The sequence below is a fragment of the Alexandromys fortis genome, unplaced genomic scaffold (assembly GCF_014885135.2).
Source record: "Alexandromys fortis isolate MF-2015 unplaced genomic scaffold, M_Fortis_MF-2015_v1.1 scaffold_120, whole genome shotgun sequence".
In the NCBI taxonomy this organism is placed as follows: domain Eukaryota; kingdom Metazoa; phylum Chordata; class Mammalia; order Rodentia; family Cricetidae; genus Alexandromys; species Alexandromys fortis.
Window position 1 is genome coordinate 2,333,737 of NW_026067999.1, and position 16,374 is coordinate 2,350,110.

General features: G+C 41.9%; 1 protein-coding gene across 2 annotated transcripts in view; it reads right to left on the reverse strand.

The window, feature by feature from the left end:
- Grpr (gastrin releasing peptide receptor) overlaps nucleotides 1-15,932 on the reverse strand; it is a 39,031-nt gene extending 23,099 nt beyond the window's left edge. Inside the window, exons 1-2 of one of the 2 annotated variants that reach the window (XM_050160602.1) lie at nucleotides 15,859-15,932; nucleotides 15,139-15,568 (exon numbers count right to left, since the gene is read on the reverse strand). In XM_050160602.1, coding sequence (XP_050016559.1) covers nucleotides 15,139-15,554 — 416 coding nt within the window. In that variant the 5' untranslated portion in view covers nucleotides 15,555-15,568; nucleotides 15,859-15,932. Of the gene's footprint in view, nucleotides 1-15,138 lie in introns of both variants that reach the window. The other variant, XM_050160601.1, reaches the window with a different exon arrangement.
- Nucleotides 15,933-16,374: the final 442 nt, after the last annotated feature.

Genomic DNA, 16,374 nt, shown 5'->3' on the forward strand with positions numbered 1-16,374 from the left:
ATTGAGCTATCTCCTTGCAAGCCAAGATTTTGGATTTTTTATATATAATGTTCACTAGCAACTCCGTCCTGGATAACTGGAATGGGATCATGGACTCTCCTAGGCCCACTCCATTCCAGAAAGTGTGCACACAAGTCTGCATCATGGACAGTAAACTATTTGGGACTTATTGACCAAATCGGGTCTTTGGTTTTTTTGGTATGGTCATGATATAATAATGGTTCTTTTTTTACATTTTAAGTGGGATGTGTCAAAATTACATGGAATTCTAAGTTCCCATAAATAAAGTTTTACTGGCACATGGCCATGCTCATTTGTTTACATCTTATCTATAGCTGTTTTCATGCTACAAAAGTAGAATTTAGCGGTGGCAATGACGACCCTGTGGTCTTCAAATCCTCAAATGTTTATCATCTGGCTCTTAACATAACTGTTTGCCAAGTTCTGGCCTATGTGCACTGAATATGGGGGCATGGCCAATGTTCCTGTGTTCTCTGCTTGTATCCCTCCAAGCTATTTATTCCATCTTTAAATAGCTGTAAGCCTGCCTCCCATCACACAACACTGCTTATTAGCCTTATTAATTCGTGATAATAAAGACAATAGGCCACTGAGCCCTATCATTGGGCTTCTAGTAACAAGCTCTCACTGCTCAGCACACTGAGTCAATTCATCAGGACACTGAAGGACTAAATTGGTATTTCAGGCTCTGCTTGGCACTCTGAATGTAAAAGTTCCTGGCCAATCAGGGTTTAAAGTCTAACTGGAGAAGCAAGATATCCCCCAGAAAAAAAAAAGTCCTTAATGAATATGACAATGACTTCAACATAGATCTTTGTGAAGAGCCCTTAGAGATGACGGCAATGGATCAATATGTGAAATACTGCTACCACAATAGAGACAAATGCACATATCCTTCTAATTCCAAATCTCTCTTCCATGGAACTATAGGCCTGAAAGCAGGAAGTCATCAAGTGTCATTTCTTTCACTTGAAGAAGATACCACTGTATCCGAGTTCCATTTCCAGTTAGCTGAGAATGTCCCAGAGCCTAAGGCTCTAGATGCCCCTTCTGTGATGATTTCCCATGACTGCCCAATTTTTAAACTTTTATTATTGCATTATAATTACATTTCTTCATTGCCTTTCCTCCTTCCAAACTCTCCCATATGCCCATATGCCTTCTCCACTCTTCTTCAAATGCCTTTTTTCATCAGTTGTTATTGCATATATGTACATATATATTATATATATGTATATATACGTATATGTATATTCATATATTCAGTCCATATAATGTTATTTGTATGTATGTTTTCAGGGCTGACCATTTGGCACTAAACAGCCAATTGGTATATTACTCCCTGGGGTAGACCTCTCCAACTTCAAGGTTTTCTCGGGTACCTATAGTTCTTTGTGTAGACGTTCCTATTTCTACTTTGACATGCCCATTGGTGTCATCCTTGTTCAGCTCATGCTTGGAGAGTCACGTTGGTGCAATTTTGTTGGTGTAGCATCTGGTATTACTAGGAGACACAATCTCATAGAAAACTCCCTGTTCCTTTGGCTCTTACAATCGTTCTGCCCCATCTTCCACAATGTTTCTTGAGCCTTAGGTGTGGTAGTGTTTTGTAGATGTATTCACTGGAACTGAGATCCAGAGCTCTGTGTTTTGATTGGTTGTAGTTATCTGCAGTGGTCTATAGCTGTTGTAAAGAGATGTTTCCTTGATGAGTAGTTAGGACTGTACTAATCTGTGGCTATAAGGGCAAATGTTTATAGACAGCTGTTAGGGATTATATTAGTGTAATAAATTGGCAATTCTCCTCTAGTTACTATGATTTCAGTAGCACTAAATAGTTAGCTAGCTTTCCAATACTAGGCATTGTTTCCATCTTGTTAAGTGAGTCACCAAGTTATGTAAACCACTACTGTACCCTTAGAGTTATTGTGCCATGCTGGTCATTGATGTGGTACATAGCATCATGGCTGAATAGGACCGTTAGTTGCCTCCCTCCTTAGGATGCTTGCATAGTGCCTTCTGGTACCCTGAAAGCTAGTTTCAGAGATGGAGCAAGACCATTGTTCTCTAAAACCTTGTGTCTTCCCTTAAGGCACAAGTAAAGAATGCTTAAAAATAAATACTGCTAAGCACTGGACCGAGCTTCTGAAGTCCAGTCAAAGAGAGGGAGAAGGGATCATATGAGCAAAGGGGCCAAGACCATGATGGGGACACCCACCGAAACAGCTGACCCAAGCAAGTGGGAGCTCACTGACTCCAGACTGAGAGCAGGGGAACCTGCATAGGACCAAACTAGGCCCTCTGAATGTGGGTGACAGTTGTGTGGCTTGGGCAGTTTGTGAGGCCACTAGCAGTGGAATCAGGATTTATCTTTAACTGGCTCTTTGGAGCCCATTCTCTATGGATGGATACCTTACCCAGCCTAGATACAGGGAGAAGGGCATTGGTCCTGTCTCACCTTGATATACCAGACTTTGTTGACTCCCCATGGGAGGCCTTACCCTTTCTGAGGAGTGGATGGGGATGGAATTGGGGAGGTGGGGGAGCTGGAGGAGGGAAGACGGGGAACTGCAGTTGGTATGTAAAATGAAAAAAACTTTTAAATAAATTTTTTTAAAAAATACTGAATGCTGACTATATTGATGAGCATCCTACGGCAATGCCTTCTTCACACTATCATTTTAATTTTCAGTTCACTTTTCAGTTCCACTTTTGTTGACAATCTAAGAAAAAATTGTGCTCTAATTCTTCTGTAATGTGTTTGATCAACTAGTGTAATAACAGGCAATATCTAATTAGATAATCACCCAATAATGAGATTCTTTTAAAATTTAGTTTGGATCATCATATTTTGGACGGCATTCCCAGGGCTGGAGAGATAGCTCAGTGGTTAAGTGCTCTTGCTGTCTTTGCAGAGGACCTGGGTTCAATTTCCAGCACCCATTCGGGGACTCGCAATCATCTGTAACTACAGTTCCATGGGACCTAACCCTTTCTTCTGGCCTCTGAAGCAACCAGTTATGCAAATGGTGCATAGACACACATACAGAAACAACATCCAAATAATAAAAAAAAAGATGTTTTTAGAAAAGCATTCCCCATAGGTTTTCATGGAAAAAGAAACTACCTGCTGTTTTATTGTAAGATAATTTTTCATTGTTCTGAAAATTGTGTTTAAAGTACTTTTCCTAACAGACATTTGACCCAGATGTGACACTGCCGAACTCAACAGAACAGAACAAAACAAAACAAAATTAGCAAAGGGCAAAAGGAAACATTGAAAAGCTTGAACGTGACCTATAGTTCTATTTATATGTAGACAGTATAAAGAAAGAAATGAGTCACACAGACATGTTATTATCACAGTAAGTCCTTCTGCTCAAAAATAAATTTCCTTATTGCCAAATTTCATATTTCCCCTAGCTCTTTAATATGATCATCAGTAGTTTTCACTGACCAATTAGCCTAAGTAGAATACAAAAGAAAGAGACAGAGATGAAAGAAATAGAGACGAAGAACAAGAAGGAGGAAGGCAAGGGAGACGGGAAAATAATAAAGAAATAAAACTAAAAATAGATTTCCATAGAACCCAGCTATGCCACTCCCGGGTGTTTACCCAAAGGATTCCAGGCTAATATATCACAGAGCTATTTGCACATCAGCATTTATTGCAGCACTGTTCATAATAGCTAAGCCAGGGAACTAACCCAAGTAGCCAACAACAGAGGAAGGGGAAAAGAAAATGTGATGTAGATTGGAATTTTTTTCAACTATGAAAAAGAACCAAGTCATATCATTTTTGGGAAAATAGGTCTTAGTTTTCTTTCCTGTTGGTGCAATAAAATCCACAAAGACAACACAGAGGAGAGCTCATCTTGGCTCACAGTTCTAGGTTATATAGTACTTCATGGTGGTGAAGTTGCAGCAATAAGAGCTTGAAGCAACAGGTCACATTAAGTCCACATGAAGAAGAAAGGTCCCATAATTACCTATGTGTTGCTCCTCAGCTCATATATATATATATATATATATATATATATATATATATCCCAGGATCCCCTGGCACCGCCCACAGTGGGCAGGCCTTCCCACCTTAGTTCATGTCGTAGACCTTCTCAGAAGCCCTTCTCCCAGGTGATTCAAGATTACATGGACAAGGAAAATTAACCATCACACATAACTAAAGCAAATTAAGCCAGGGTTACAAAGACATCATATGCTTTCTTTTACACCTGGCTCCTAGATTTTATATTAGATATATAAACTGTGCATGGATATATTATGTGAAAGTAGAAGGAAAATCATCTGGGGAACCAAAAAGGAGTAATGAGAAGGAGAACGGGGAAGAGTAGAGTAGGGTGGGACACTTGCTCAGCATACAATTTGTATTTCTATGACAATAGTTTTATGTCACCCACCATTGGGTACAACATAATGATACACAATGGCTTTTACGATCAAACTCAAACTGGTCAAAGTGTAGAGAATAAACGGGCCATACGGTCACCAGCCTCAATCAGTACATCAACCCCATACACACTGCAGGCTCGGGGGACAGTTTGGAAGAAGAGGTGGAAAGACTGCAAGAGCCAGAGGACCAGGACGCCACTGTGAAATAGTGTCTTCTGGACATAACGAGTTTCTGAAAGAATCCATTTCTTCAGGGACAAGTCCCTATTCAGTCCCAAGGGTCATCTATAAACACGTGTACACCATGGACAACACTAATTTGACTTAGTAGGATGTGTACATTTGTGAGTGAGTGAATGGAGATTGTAGTTTTGTTTTCCAGCTGCCCAGACCTGAATAATCACACAAAAACTATATTAATGCCAATACTGTTTGGCCAATGGCTCAGGTGTATTTATAGCTTGCTCTTACATCTTAAATTAATTTTTATTAGTCTATGTATTTTCATGTGGCCATGGCATTACCTCATTTTCTACATGTCTTGTTTTCTCTGCAGGTGGCTGGCATATTTCTCCTTCGGCAGCTACATGGCATCTCCTTAAGTCCACCTTCTTTCTTCCTTTATCTCTTTTTGATTATCCAGCCTAACTATATTCTGTCCTGCCATAGGCCAAAGCAGCTTCTTTTTTAACCAATGGTAATAAAACATATTCACAACATATAGAGGGGCATCCCACATCATGAGTGTGTGTGTATGTATGTGTGTATCTATATCATATGCATTGTCACATATGTATGTGACAATAATAATTACAGAAAAAGAGGCAATGAATTTAAAGAGTGGGAGACATAGGAGAAACTAGAGGACAGAGAGAGGGGTGGGCATGATATAAATATAACATTCAAGTATGAAATTCTCAAACAATATTAAATAATGAAATTTAAAGAAACACATCTTAAGAACACTCTGGCTCTTTTCTTCCCATGAAATTTCAACCCTTACAAACGCATTGTGTAACTAAATTTCAGCTTCAACTCCTGCTTACTGGGCTGAGAGTCCTGGCCTAGTTTCAGGATCCCTGAGGCTTTGATGCTCCCGCACTCCCCGCAATCCCCGCACTCTCCGCAGTAGGTACTGCTGCAGACCTCTGCTGAGGTTTCTGACTGACTCACTTTGAAGTGAGCCAGAGCTCGGTTCTCTGATGCTAAATTGCTGAGGGGGTTTGAGACTCTCAATGCTGACCTCACAGGCCCAACTAGGTAGCTGGAAACTCCGTGTTAGCCGAGTTGGGCTGAGCAAACAAACGCCCCTTTCAGCGCAGCTTAGAAGGTCTTTCAGAGAGGTGGGGTAAGCTTTTCCACTCCTGATCATGGCAAACTAGCTAGTGACCAGGCAGAGCTTCAGAAACAAAATGTTAGGGGGGAAAAATCTCTTTGAAACCCATCAGAGGCGATAATAATGCGAGAAGCTGGAATCCTGCGGAGAAATGAAGTGCAGACGAAGGCTGGCATTCTGCATTATTCTCCCTTGAAGCCTTCACAGATTTCAAGCAGCTATTGGGTGAAGATGGGTAATAAGTGCAGTCCAGGAGCCTCTGAAGGAGGGGCTTCCAGGCTAACAGCCTGGAGGTTAAGCTGAGATCCCCAGAGGGGTAACCATCAGCAGAAGAGGAAAACTGGAACTGGACAAGGTTACAGCTTGGGCCTGAAGTACCCCCAAATGCAGACCAACGCTCACAGAGGCCACGGATCAGCTTCCAATTTGTTCAGTTCCAGTTAAGATTGATTCAGTACTACCTTCCAGCTACCAACAAGACTATATTTTCTGAAGATAATAGCACCCAGAGCCTCAACTTACCTATAGGTTTTCATACACAAACATAGGCATTCAAACAAAAATTGCTTGGTCTTGCAGGAGACAATATAGGTAGGTTGCCGTAGGACAATGAGGAAAAAGTTACAATAGAAAGAGATATCCCCAAACGGACTAAAACCTTCAGGACACAGATTGAAGAAATAATATGAACCCCAATAATGTGAACAAACAAACAAACTATACATCCATATGCACCACAGTAATACCATTCAAAGTTGAAAAAAGACAAAAAAATGTTAGATTAGAAAAAAAAACCACAATATTGTTAAAGAAACTACAATAAAACTGTGACTTCACAGAAGAATTCAGATGATGATGAATAGTAAGAGTAAAGTGTCAAGAGACAGAAACCCTCCTCTCAGAATTCTGAAAATATTCTCCAAAAGTAAACCCCAAATAAGGCAGTATCAAACATAAACCGAGAGGACGTGTCGCTACTGGACTCACTACTAACTGGGACACCATAGGGAGTTCTTTGGCCAGGAGGAGACTGATCTCTAGAGATCACAAAGGAAAGAAAAATGCAGGGAAGACAAATAGGAAGATACAGCAGAATCTAAAGTGAGCATAGGGAAGAGAGGGTGGAAGGGAAGTGGGGAGGGAGAGGAGAACATGAGGGACCAGGAAGGTCCAGTTGGTAGAAAGTTGCAGAGAGAGAGTAAGGAAAGAGAGATCTTGATAGAGGGAGACATTATGGGGTTAGCGAGAAACCTGGCACTAGGGACATTCCCAGGAATCCACAAGAATGATCCCAGCTAAGAATCTAAGCAATATTGGAGAGGGCGCCTGAACTGCCTTGCCCTGTAATCAGATTGATGACTACCTAATTGTCATCATAGAACCTTCATCCAGTAACCCATGGAAACAGATGCAGAGATCCACAGCGGAACACTGAGCTGAGCTCCCAGAGTCCAGTCAAAGGAGGGAGTGAGAATGTGAGCAAAGGGGTCAAGAACATGATGGGGATACCCACTGAAACAGCTTACCTGAGGTGATGGGAGCTCACTGACTCTAGACTGACAATGGAGGAACCAGCATAGGACAAAACAAGGCCCTCTGATTGTGGGTGACAGTTGTGTGGCTTGGGCAGTTTGTGGGGCCACTGGCAGTGGAATCAGTATTTATCCCTAGTGCATGAACTGGCTTTTTGGAGCTTATTCCCTATGGATGTCCTACCTCAAGTGATGTGACAGACTTTGTTGACTCCCCATGGGAGGTCTTACCCTCTCTGAGGAGCGAATGGGAAGTGGTGTGGGGAAAAGGTAAAGGAGCAGGAGGAGGAGAAAACACTTGGGGAGGAAAAGGTTTATTTCACTCCCAGTTCCATGTAACAGTTCGTCATCAACTGTGAGGGTGGGAACTCAAGCAGGGCAAAAACCTGGAGGCAGGAGCTGATGCAGAGATCATGGAGGGGTGCTGCCCACTGACTTACTCCCCATGGCTTGCTCAGCTTTCTTACAGAACCCAGGACCACTAGCCCAGGGAGAGCACCACCCATAATGGGCTCAGTCCTGCCCCATTAATCACTAATTAAAAATGCCCTCAGGCTTGCCTACAGTCTGATCTTCTGGAGGCAATTTTTCCTTGAGGCTCCCTCCTCTCTAATGTCTTGTGTCAAGCTGACATACAACTAGCCAGCACAGAAGGTAAGAAAAGAGAGACAAATTATAGACCAGGTGTGAACAATAAAAATATCAAGTAATAAGGTAAGATCTTTGATTTCGATATATAAGTAGAACCGAATTTACCAGTGTGTGTTCGTAAAGCAGAAGCCTGTGACCAAATTACAAGTTGTGGAAGTTGGATGGAAACTTTTCTAACCTCTACTCTAATAACTGATTTTAATCATCTATGATAGAACACAGCCGTACCCTTCTAATTTCTGTTTTAAATTTTTCTCCTCATTTTAATGTCAAATTTTCACTTTTCAAGGAAATTGTAATTGCAAGCCATGGTATCCTATTTTTTTGACAATTTCACACGAGTACCGTATTTACATCATTTCCATCCCTCCTCCTCATCCATCTCCTCCTATGTTTCTCCCAGTTGTTCTTAATCCATGACCTCTTCTCCTAGAATTCCAATTCATGCATACAATATACATATGCCTATAGAAATACAGTCCGCAGTGTCTATTTCGTGTTGCTCTTATGAGTAGTGCTGACCACGTGGGAATGGATAAGCTACCAGGGGGCTCATTTGAGGGGAAGACTGATTCTAATTTCTTATAGAAATGACTGTTCTCACGACTGGGGGTGTGGCTCAGCTGTAGAGTACATGTTTAGCATACGTGCCTAAGGTCTTCAGTTCAGCCTCAAGCGCTTAAAAAGAAAGCAAAGAAAAGGAAATAATATGTCCAGATGATGGTTATTTTAAGAGGAGACAGATGAGGATGGAGCCAAATTATTTAAGAAAACAAGCATGGTCCAACTCAGGAAACTAGTTAGTAGGTATTATCATACTTTTCTAAATTTTGTGATGACTATGGAATTTATTAACTCTTTTAACTTGTAATTCATTTGATTATCAACTCTGTTGTATAAGTTCTAAATGACTTTAAATATTTGTTTGTTAAACCTTTTGTTCAAAATTTCTTTTGTTTTTTTTCTTTGTTAAAAACTCTCCTCAGTTTCCACAAAGCCTAGCTCCTGTCATCTGTGGCTGGCGCCACTGTTGTTCTTGTGTTACTCTGAATCATCAGAGGAAATGAACGTGATTTGCAGATCATAATCAAGTATTCTAGGTGCATCCGGTACGAGCCATCTGAATTCATTCATCCCTTTATTCCTCCTTTCATGAATCTTTCATTTCATCTACTCAGCAAAGATATCTTGAGCACTCAGTGCAGGCTAGAAACTGCTCTGGTATCCGAGAATGCATTAACAAATGAGATTGATTCCTACTTTATATGTGTATATAATCAAGGGTGTACCCACCCTGTGTGCACACGTGGACAGAGGTCAGCAGATGACATTATCACTCTTTATCTTATATTTTGAGACCGGGACTCTCACTGAACCAGAACTTGACCATTCAGATTGAATGGCTGGCCAGCAAGCCCCCAGTATCTCTCTATCTCTGGCTCCCCAGTGCTGAGATTACAGGCATGTTTTGGGGATCTAACTCATATCCTCATGTTAGCATGACAAGCACTTGGCCAACTGAGCCATCCCCCCAGTCCCCAGACTCCCATTTTTTGTGCTTATGTAATTACAGTATGACAAAAAAAGGAAAGAAATTCTCAAGAAAAATAATCATGGATTGTACGTACTCGGGAGAATGGAAGCCATATATCCACACTAAAGCTGTAAATGAGCACTTACGCCAGATTTATTCGTCATCACCCCAATCCGAAAACACTCCTACTGATCACAAACAGGAGGACAGATAAATAAACTATGGCACATTGATGCTGTGAATATGACACAGCAAAATAGGAGTGGGTTACTTACAGATGCAATACAGTGTGGTAAAAGGTACCAGACTATATGCTACCATTTATGGAACATCCTGGAAAAGATGGAGGTTTTTAGGAGCTGAGGTGGAAGGAGGGGGTACACTCCTAAGGGACAAGAAAGAATTTGAGGAGGAGATAGAAATGATATTTATTTGGACTGTGTCGGTGGATGTGATGTGGTAAGGTGGAGAATTTCAAAGCTTATTGATGTCCCCCCTAAGAACTTACTATGTATAACTTCCATCCCAATAAAGCTGGAAAAAAGAAATAAAGTGGTTGGCAGGATGGCATTGGCCAGTTTGTTAGACCGAGTGGCCAAGGAACGTCTCTTAGCGAAGGCCACTACTGTGGAACAGAAACCTTTTGCATGTCCCTCTTTGCTTTTACTCAGAGGTGATAAAGAGGAAAACTTCTGTTTTTCATTTTATGTTGAAAGCATGTGTTTTAATTAAGAGAGAATGTATGCAACCCCACACACCAGGAAGATTTATAAGTGCAAGAATGCAAATTTGGTCTATTTTTAAAGAATGTTATTGACAGGCACAGTTCAAAAAGACCTCACCAGGGAGCCCTTCCATGAGATGCTGCGTGTTTCATGATGAAGTTTGTGCTTTTTTTTGCCTTCATGCATATTAAGTTGCCAGAAATGATACTTAATTAATCACATAAAAGCCTGACACTTGAAAAGATAATGTGTGAGAGACAAGATGAAGGTTTTTGTTGCCCGCCTCTCTCTCCTCTTCTACCTCATTCCAGTTGAGAGATCCTGGCTGGGAAGCCCACTTCCACAGCGCCTGGACCATACTCATTCCCAAATCTGGTGGCTACAGTGCTGGTTCGCCATGGCTATGGGCAGACACAAGTTATACTTCCTTCCAGAGTGACAGCTTATGCCTCTGAAAACCAAACTATAGAGAACTTGGAACTGGCAGCCCACCCAACTTCCTCTAACCGACGGACTTTTTTTGGATGAATGCTTTAGAAGAAACTAAATTGAATCTTCTTTTTGTGAGAAAGAGATCAATCTCCTCAGAATCCAGGAAGCTAGCCATAGTAGCCGGAGACCTGTTGACGTGAACAGAGAGAAGGATCCTTTCTGTGTTGGTTCACTCAGCACCGTCTTTTAGAACAGCCCGATTTTGAGCCTGTAGCTCCCAATGTCAGGAGAAGGGAAATGGAATCAGACTGTAGTTTGAGTGTTGCTAAAGAAAGTGTCAAGTTTTGCTAAAGAATTTGTGGCTTGCAGTGAAGGGAGTAAGGCTTTAATTTCCCTTCCCTCCAAGTTTGTCCTGAAGGTTAAATCGCATCACGTGTTTCTTGTTTCTATGTTAAACAAGGGTTGGAACTTGAAAAATTCCTGCTTTGACTGCTAGCTGCTTGCTCAGACTATGTGCTCACTGCTCAAACATCAACCAGACTCTAGTTCCTCAACTCTTATAAGTAGAGTGGACCCTGGGTGTTAAGGGGAATATGAACTTTCTAGAGCTCCCCCGTGCTGAGAAGGCACAGAGACAGGTAGATCTCTAGGGCTTGTTGGCCAAGCAACCTAGCCTACTTGGTGAATTCTAAGCTAGTGAGAGACTCTGTCTCAAAAAAACGAACAAACAACCAAACAGGAAACATGGACAGCTCCTGAGGCTGACCATTGGCTTCCACACATACATGCATGTGGATATATGGATGCACACAATTCTCTCTCTCTCTCTCTCTCTCTCTCTCTCTCTCTCTCTCTCTCTCTCTCTCAACAAGACAAGCTACCAAACTCTGCCATTTTACTCGGCCATTTTACAGGTAATTAAGCCAAAGCCAGAAAGTTAGTTAAGCAACTCGATCCAACTCCCCCACATGGATAGCAATAGCAGATAAATGTCTAAAACACAGGCCTGTTGATGTATGCATGGGGATGAGGAATGGAACCGTATACTTGTAAAAGAAAGAAACATGTTGAAGAGTGGACTCAACAAGATGTGACCATGCATGAGTGCATTAGTGTATTGTGAAGGCAAGTGCAAATGGAGAGAGAAGACGGGAACCAAAAATGGAGAGGTTGTTATGTGAACCTGAAATTGGTCAGCTGTGATAATCCTGGGATTCCACTTATTGAGACGACCTTGAAATCTCCTTTTCTGGGATGGTGACATTGGCACAAAGTTTTCTAGGAACATGTTCTTTCCTTAGTAACAAAGACTCAACCTCACCTGTGGATAGAGAGGGCTGCAGAAGGGCGGTTGACCTGAGCACCGGCATCGCTGCCAATCTATGGTGGGTAGGCACAGACGGTTACTGCTGTGAGTCCCATTCACAAGTTGGAAAGCTTGTTTCAGTAGCTTCAGGTGGGGCCTAGGTTTCTGTAGGGTTTGGAAAACCCCCTTTGGTTATGATGATCAACCACCCTGGACAATTTGGTTGATCCTTTTACCAAGCTATTATATATGAAGGCTCATCTGGAAACTGCCAATATTTATTAAATATAGGCACTCATAACTAATGCATCTCAGACTTGAACATATGCCTGGAAGAAATGAAGTATTATGCCAACCAAGAGATATAAAGTCCCACCTCTAAGTAAGAAGCCGTCTGCAATTGATAGCTGTTGAGAGATGGAAAATCGATTGTCTTCAATAGAGTGGCACTTGGTATATCAACCACACCCCAGAGCAGGACACCTGCTCAGGAGCAGCTGACCAATACAAAATAGACTCCATGCTTGTTATTTGTGTGTGTGTGTTGTCGGTTTATTCTTTTTTTTTTTTAAAAAAAAAGAGAAGAGCATGAAGTTGGGGGGTGGGGAGGTGTTAGGATCTGGGAGGAGTTGGGGAAGGGCAAAGAATATGATCAAAATATATTGTGTGAAATTTTTGGGGGAAAAAAAAAAGAAAGAAAACCACCAGGCAGTGGTAGCACATGCCTTTAATTTCAGTACTCAGGGGTCAGAGACAGGCAGAGCTCTGTGTTTGAGGCCAGTCTGGTCTACAGAGCGAGGTCCAGGAAGGCTCCAGAGCTACAGGGAAATCCTGTCTCGGAAAACAAAAACAAACAAACAAAACAAAACAAAAAAGAATGGAATATCCAGAAAAGGTTCTCAGCCCCAAATAAAAAATACATCAGTGTTCATCAGGATAACTGAGGTCTTTTCTTTTAGTGGGATCCTGCACACAATCAAAAAACTACTGCTAAACACACAAACACGGACGAATAGCACAGAACTCTGCCAAGCATAAGAAGTCAGATAAGTTGTATTCATTGTATGATTCCATATGAATACAATAAATAATACTGGGCGAATGAATCAAAGTAACAATTGCCTCTCTCGGGAAGGGGCAAGGTACTGGAAACCTTTAATATCTCAACGGTGTAGTGGCTACACAGTTACATGTAAAAATATTGAGCTGCTAACTTACTCTACCGTGTACATAGATGACACATTGTAAAGTATAGAATTCATATTTACATTGCCAAATCCATAAGGCCATTGTAAGAATCTTGTAGCTTTCAAACATAAGATAAATAGGAAAGTACAGTCTTGTGTTATCATCCAACTGGCAGGCCGCTGAAGGCAGTGTGGTGCAGCACCTGTAATTCTGGTGACCCAGCAGCCTTTGCAAGGCCTAGCCAAATACAGAAAGTTAGTGAGGACACATTGCAGCTGCGGTGGCATTCAACTCAGCTTTGCACGGAGCTTTCCCTGACTGCTGATGGCGAGTTGGGTTTGCTTTGCAACTCTGGGAAGAGGGTCCCTGCAGCTGCGGTTTTCCATTCCATGCCCTCCCTCTCCACTCTGTTCGCCTCCCCGAGGAGACAGTAAACACCATCTGGACCACTGCATTCACCAGCCCGGAAACCCAAATCTCTTCTTCCCATCAAGAAAATTATACTCAGCCTGACGTGCCCTCCACCAGTGGAAACTAGCCATGGAGCTTCGGCCAGCTCCAAAGTTTGCTGGCCCTGAATGAACGCAGAAAGCTATCTGTGGTCATTAGTACCTGGGGGTAGGGGGAGGCGAAAAGGCGATGTGCAAGGAAGATGAGGGTGAGTGGAGAATTCCTGTCTGGTCCACCCTGTACCCTCATTTCTGAATCATTCCTTTTAAGTCTCTGAGGATATCATCTGTACTGAGCAGTGTACTTTAAGTAGCTTAGGATAAACACATGGCCGCAGACACTGATAACACTATCTTTATTTGTCCATTACTTACCAAGGCCAGCTCACCTGAGGACAGTTTGTTCCTTTATAAAAAGAAACTCCAACACCACATGTTTAAGATGTAGGCCATTTTCTTCAGATTCTAAACTTTTAAGAAATGTACCTATGCTTTTTCCAGTATACACTCTGGTCCTATGTATCCTTAACATATACCATATAGTTAAGTTAACAGCTTGTAATCTCTGGTCCTCTGGACCTGTTTTTCTTACTTTAGCTATTTAGCATATGCTGTATCTGATAGTCTAATCATTTCTGTATTCAATCTTCAGAACATTAGATATGGTCAACAATGTATGTGAATATCCTGCAAATATTTCTTTCCTTGCTGTTCAAACATGGGTTTTATTTTTTTTTAACATGGTAGATGTTGGATAAATGCATGAGGACAGGTTTTAAGATTATGTCAGTGCAAAATCACACACACACATATGTATATATGTGTGAGTGTTATATATATGTATATATATATTCACAAAGATTTATTTTTCCAGAATAAAAGTGGACATCCAGCCCAATAGGTTCCAAAGACATTGAACATAGAAGGGCATTAATAAAGTTATTAAAATTAGAAGTCAACCTTGAGCAACACTTGCTTAGCCAGACCAAAGGGAGCAATCATGTTTAAATGCACAGAAGGACAACTTGGAAAAATCAACACACAATTGTTCTGTTCAGACACACCTAAAAATCAGCCGTAAGAAAAGTTAAGACTGTCCCAGGAAGACAAAGTTCTGAGAAATGGAGCCTATTTTTCTTTCTCAAAGATTTCACGGAGGGGCAGTGGAAACTTCTCTGTTTTCTGAAAGGTTCCAAATTGCTTCTAAGACACATTAGCCTGATATTGAAACTATGGGGTGTGATTGTCCTTTTCACTGCTCAATTAATTTTTTAGGGAGGGAGAAGACAAGATAGACAGTAATTTTTCTTCAGGAAAAAATGTCCCTCGGTCTCGGGCTTAGAGATTTAATTCTCATTTGTTTCCTCCTGTCTCCGCTATTCACTCATTTTTTCTTTTCTTAAACTAATATGCCACACTCCAGACGTAATTTCCAGAACAAAACCATGCCTGGAAGGGAGTTTGAATTTGAGTAAAACTTCCCTTTCCTGACGGCAGCTCTCCTGTGTGGTCCACCACCCCAAGAGAGGACATTAAGTTCCCATCAGTACTTACCTGTCTGCGGACAGTGCCGTAAGCGTGAAGACAGACACCCCCACTGAGGTAAGCTGGATAAAAGGGATCAGTTTGCAACCGATCCTGCCAAAAAGCCATCTGTCAGCCAGGTACTTGCTGGCATCCACAGGGGCACAGGTTACCAGCAGCAGTAGGTCTCCCAAAGCCAGGCTAGAGATGAACAGGTTCGGCACATTTCGCATGGACTTGACTGTACAGAAGATCTTGATCAAGGTGATGTTGCCAACGAGGCCTATCACGATGATAATCCCATAAACTGCAGGAATGATATAAATGATTCCCGGGTGGAACCAGTTGTCCATCTTGGGGGGATTCAGACTTTGATTGAAGGTGTTGTTGCAATACAGGAAAGAGTCCACTTCCAAGTTCAGGTGGGAACAATTGTTCAGAGCCATCTCAAGACCTCTCTCTTAAAAAAAAAAAAAGTACCTTTAAGATGCTGCTTCTTAACTTCTGGTTTTGCAGTCAGGTGATGAAGTTAAGATCTGTGCTAGGCTCTTGATCCCCTTTAGTAAAAACACTCTGAATGCACACACACTGGTATTCCAAAAGCTAGCTTAGTACGTTGATGTTGGTTCTGCCCCAGCCTCCACACCACCAGTGAGCAGTACAGTGTAAATGCCCTAAGTTAACAAGCAACAGAAACTCAGCCCAAAGAAAAGCTTAAGATTAAGCCCAATCTGACCCAGCTCTTCCTACCTCCATTCTAGTCTGAGTCCCTCTGGCTGCAGTTTACCAAGAACTTTGGGATTGGTATTTTCACACAGCATTTCCCGTCTTTCCTGATATGTAGAACCTGGAGGTTTAAAGTGGGTAGAAAAAAACTGCACCAAGAAAGCCTCCAATCCTATAGGCAGGATGCTTTGCACGTCACTGGCTTCCCCAGCAAACGGCAGCTCAGGAGAGCTGGGGCTCTGAAGAGGAGCCAGGACCACGTATAGACAGCGAATGCCAGCCCCCTGCTGGACGCTTCAATCACTACCCAGCTGCCGGCTTTCTCCAAATGAGAACCAGCCAGCAGATCGCAATTCCTGGGGCTTAACAGATAGATACCTTTCTTTGCCTTTTCATTTAAGCCAGCAGCACCTATAGTCGGTATTTAATAAATGCTGCTCTCTGCAGCCTGGGAGCTATCTCTGATACTATCTCCATGAGTTCATATGTGACTCATGACACATAACACTGCCCCTTTCTAATCTTTAGTAATGCATTAGA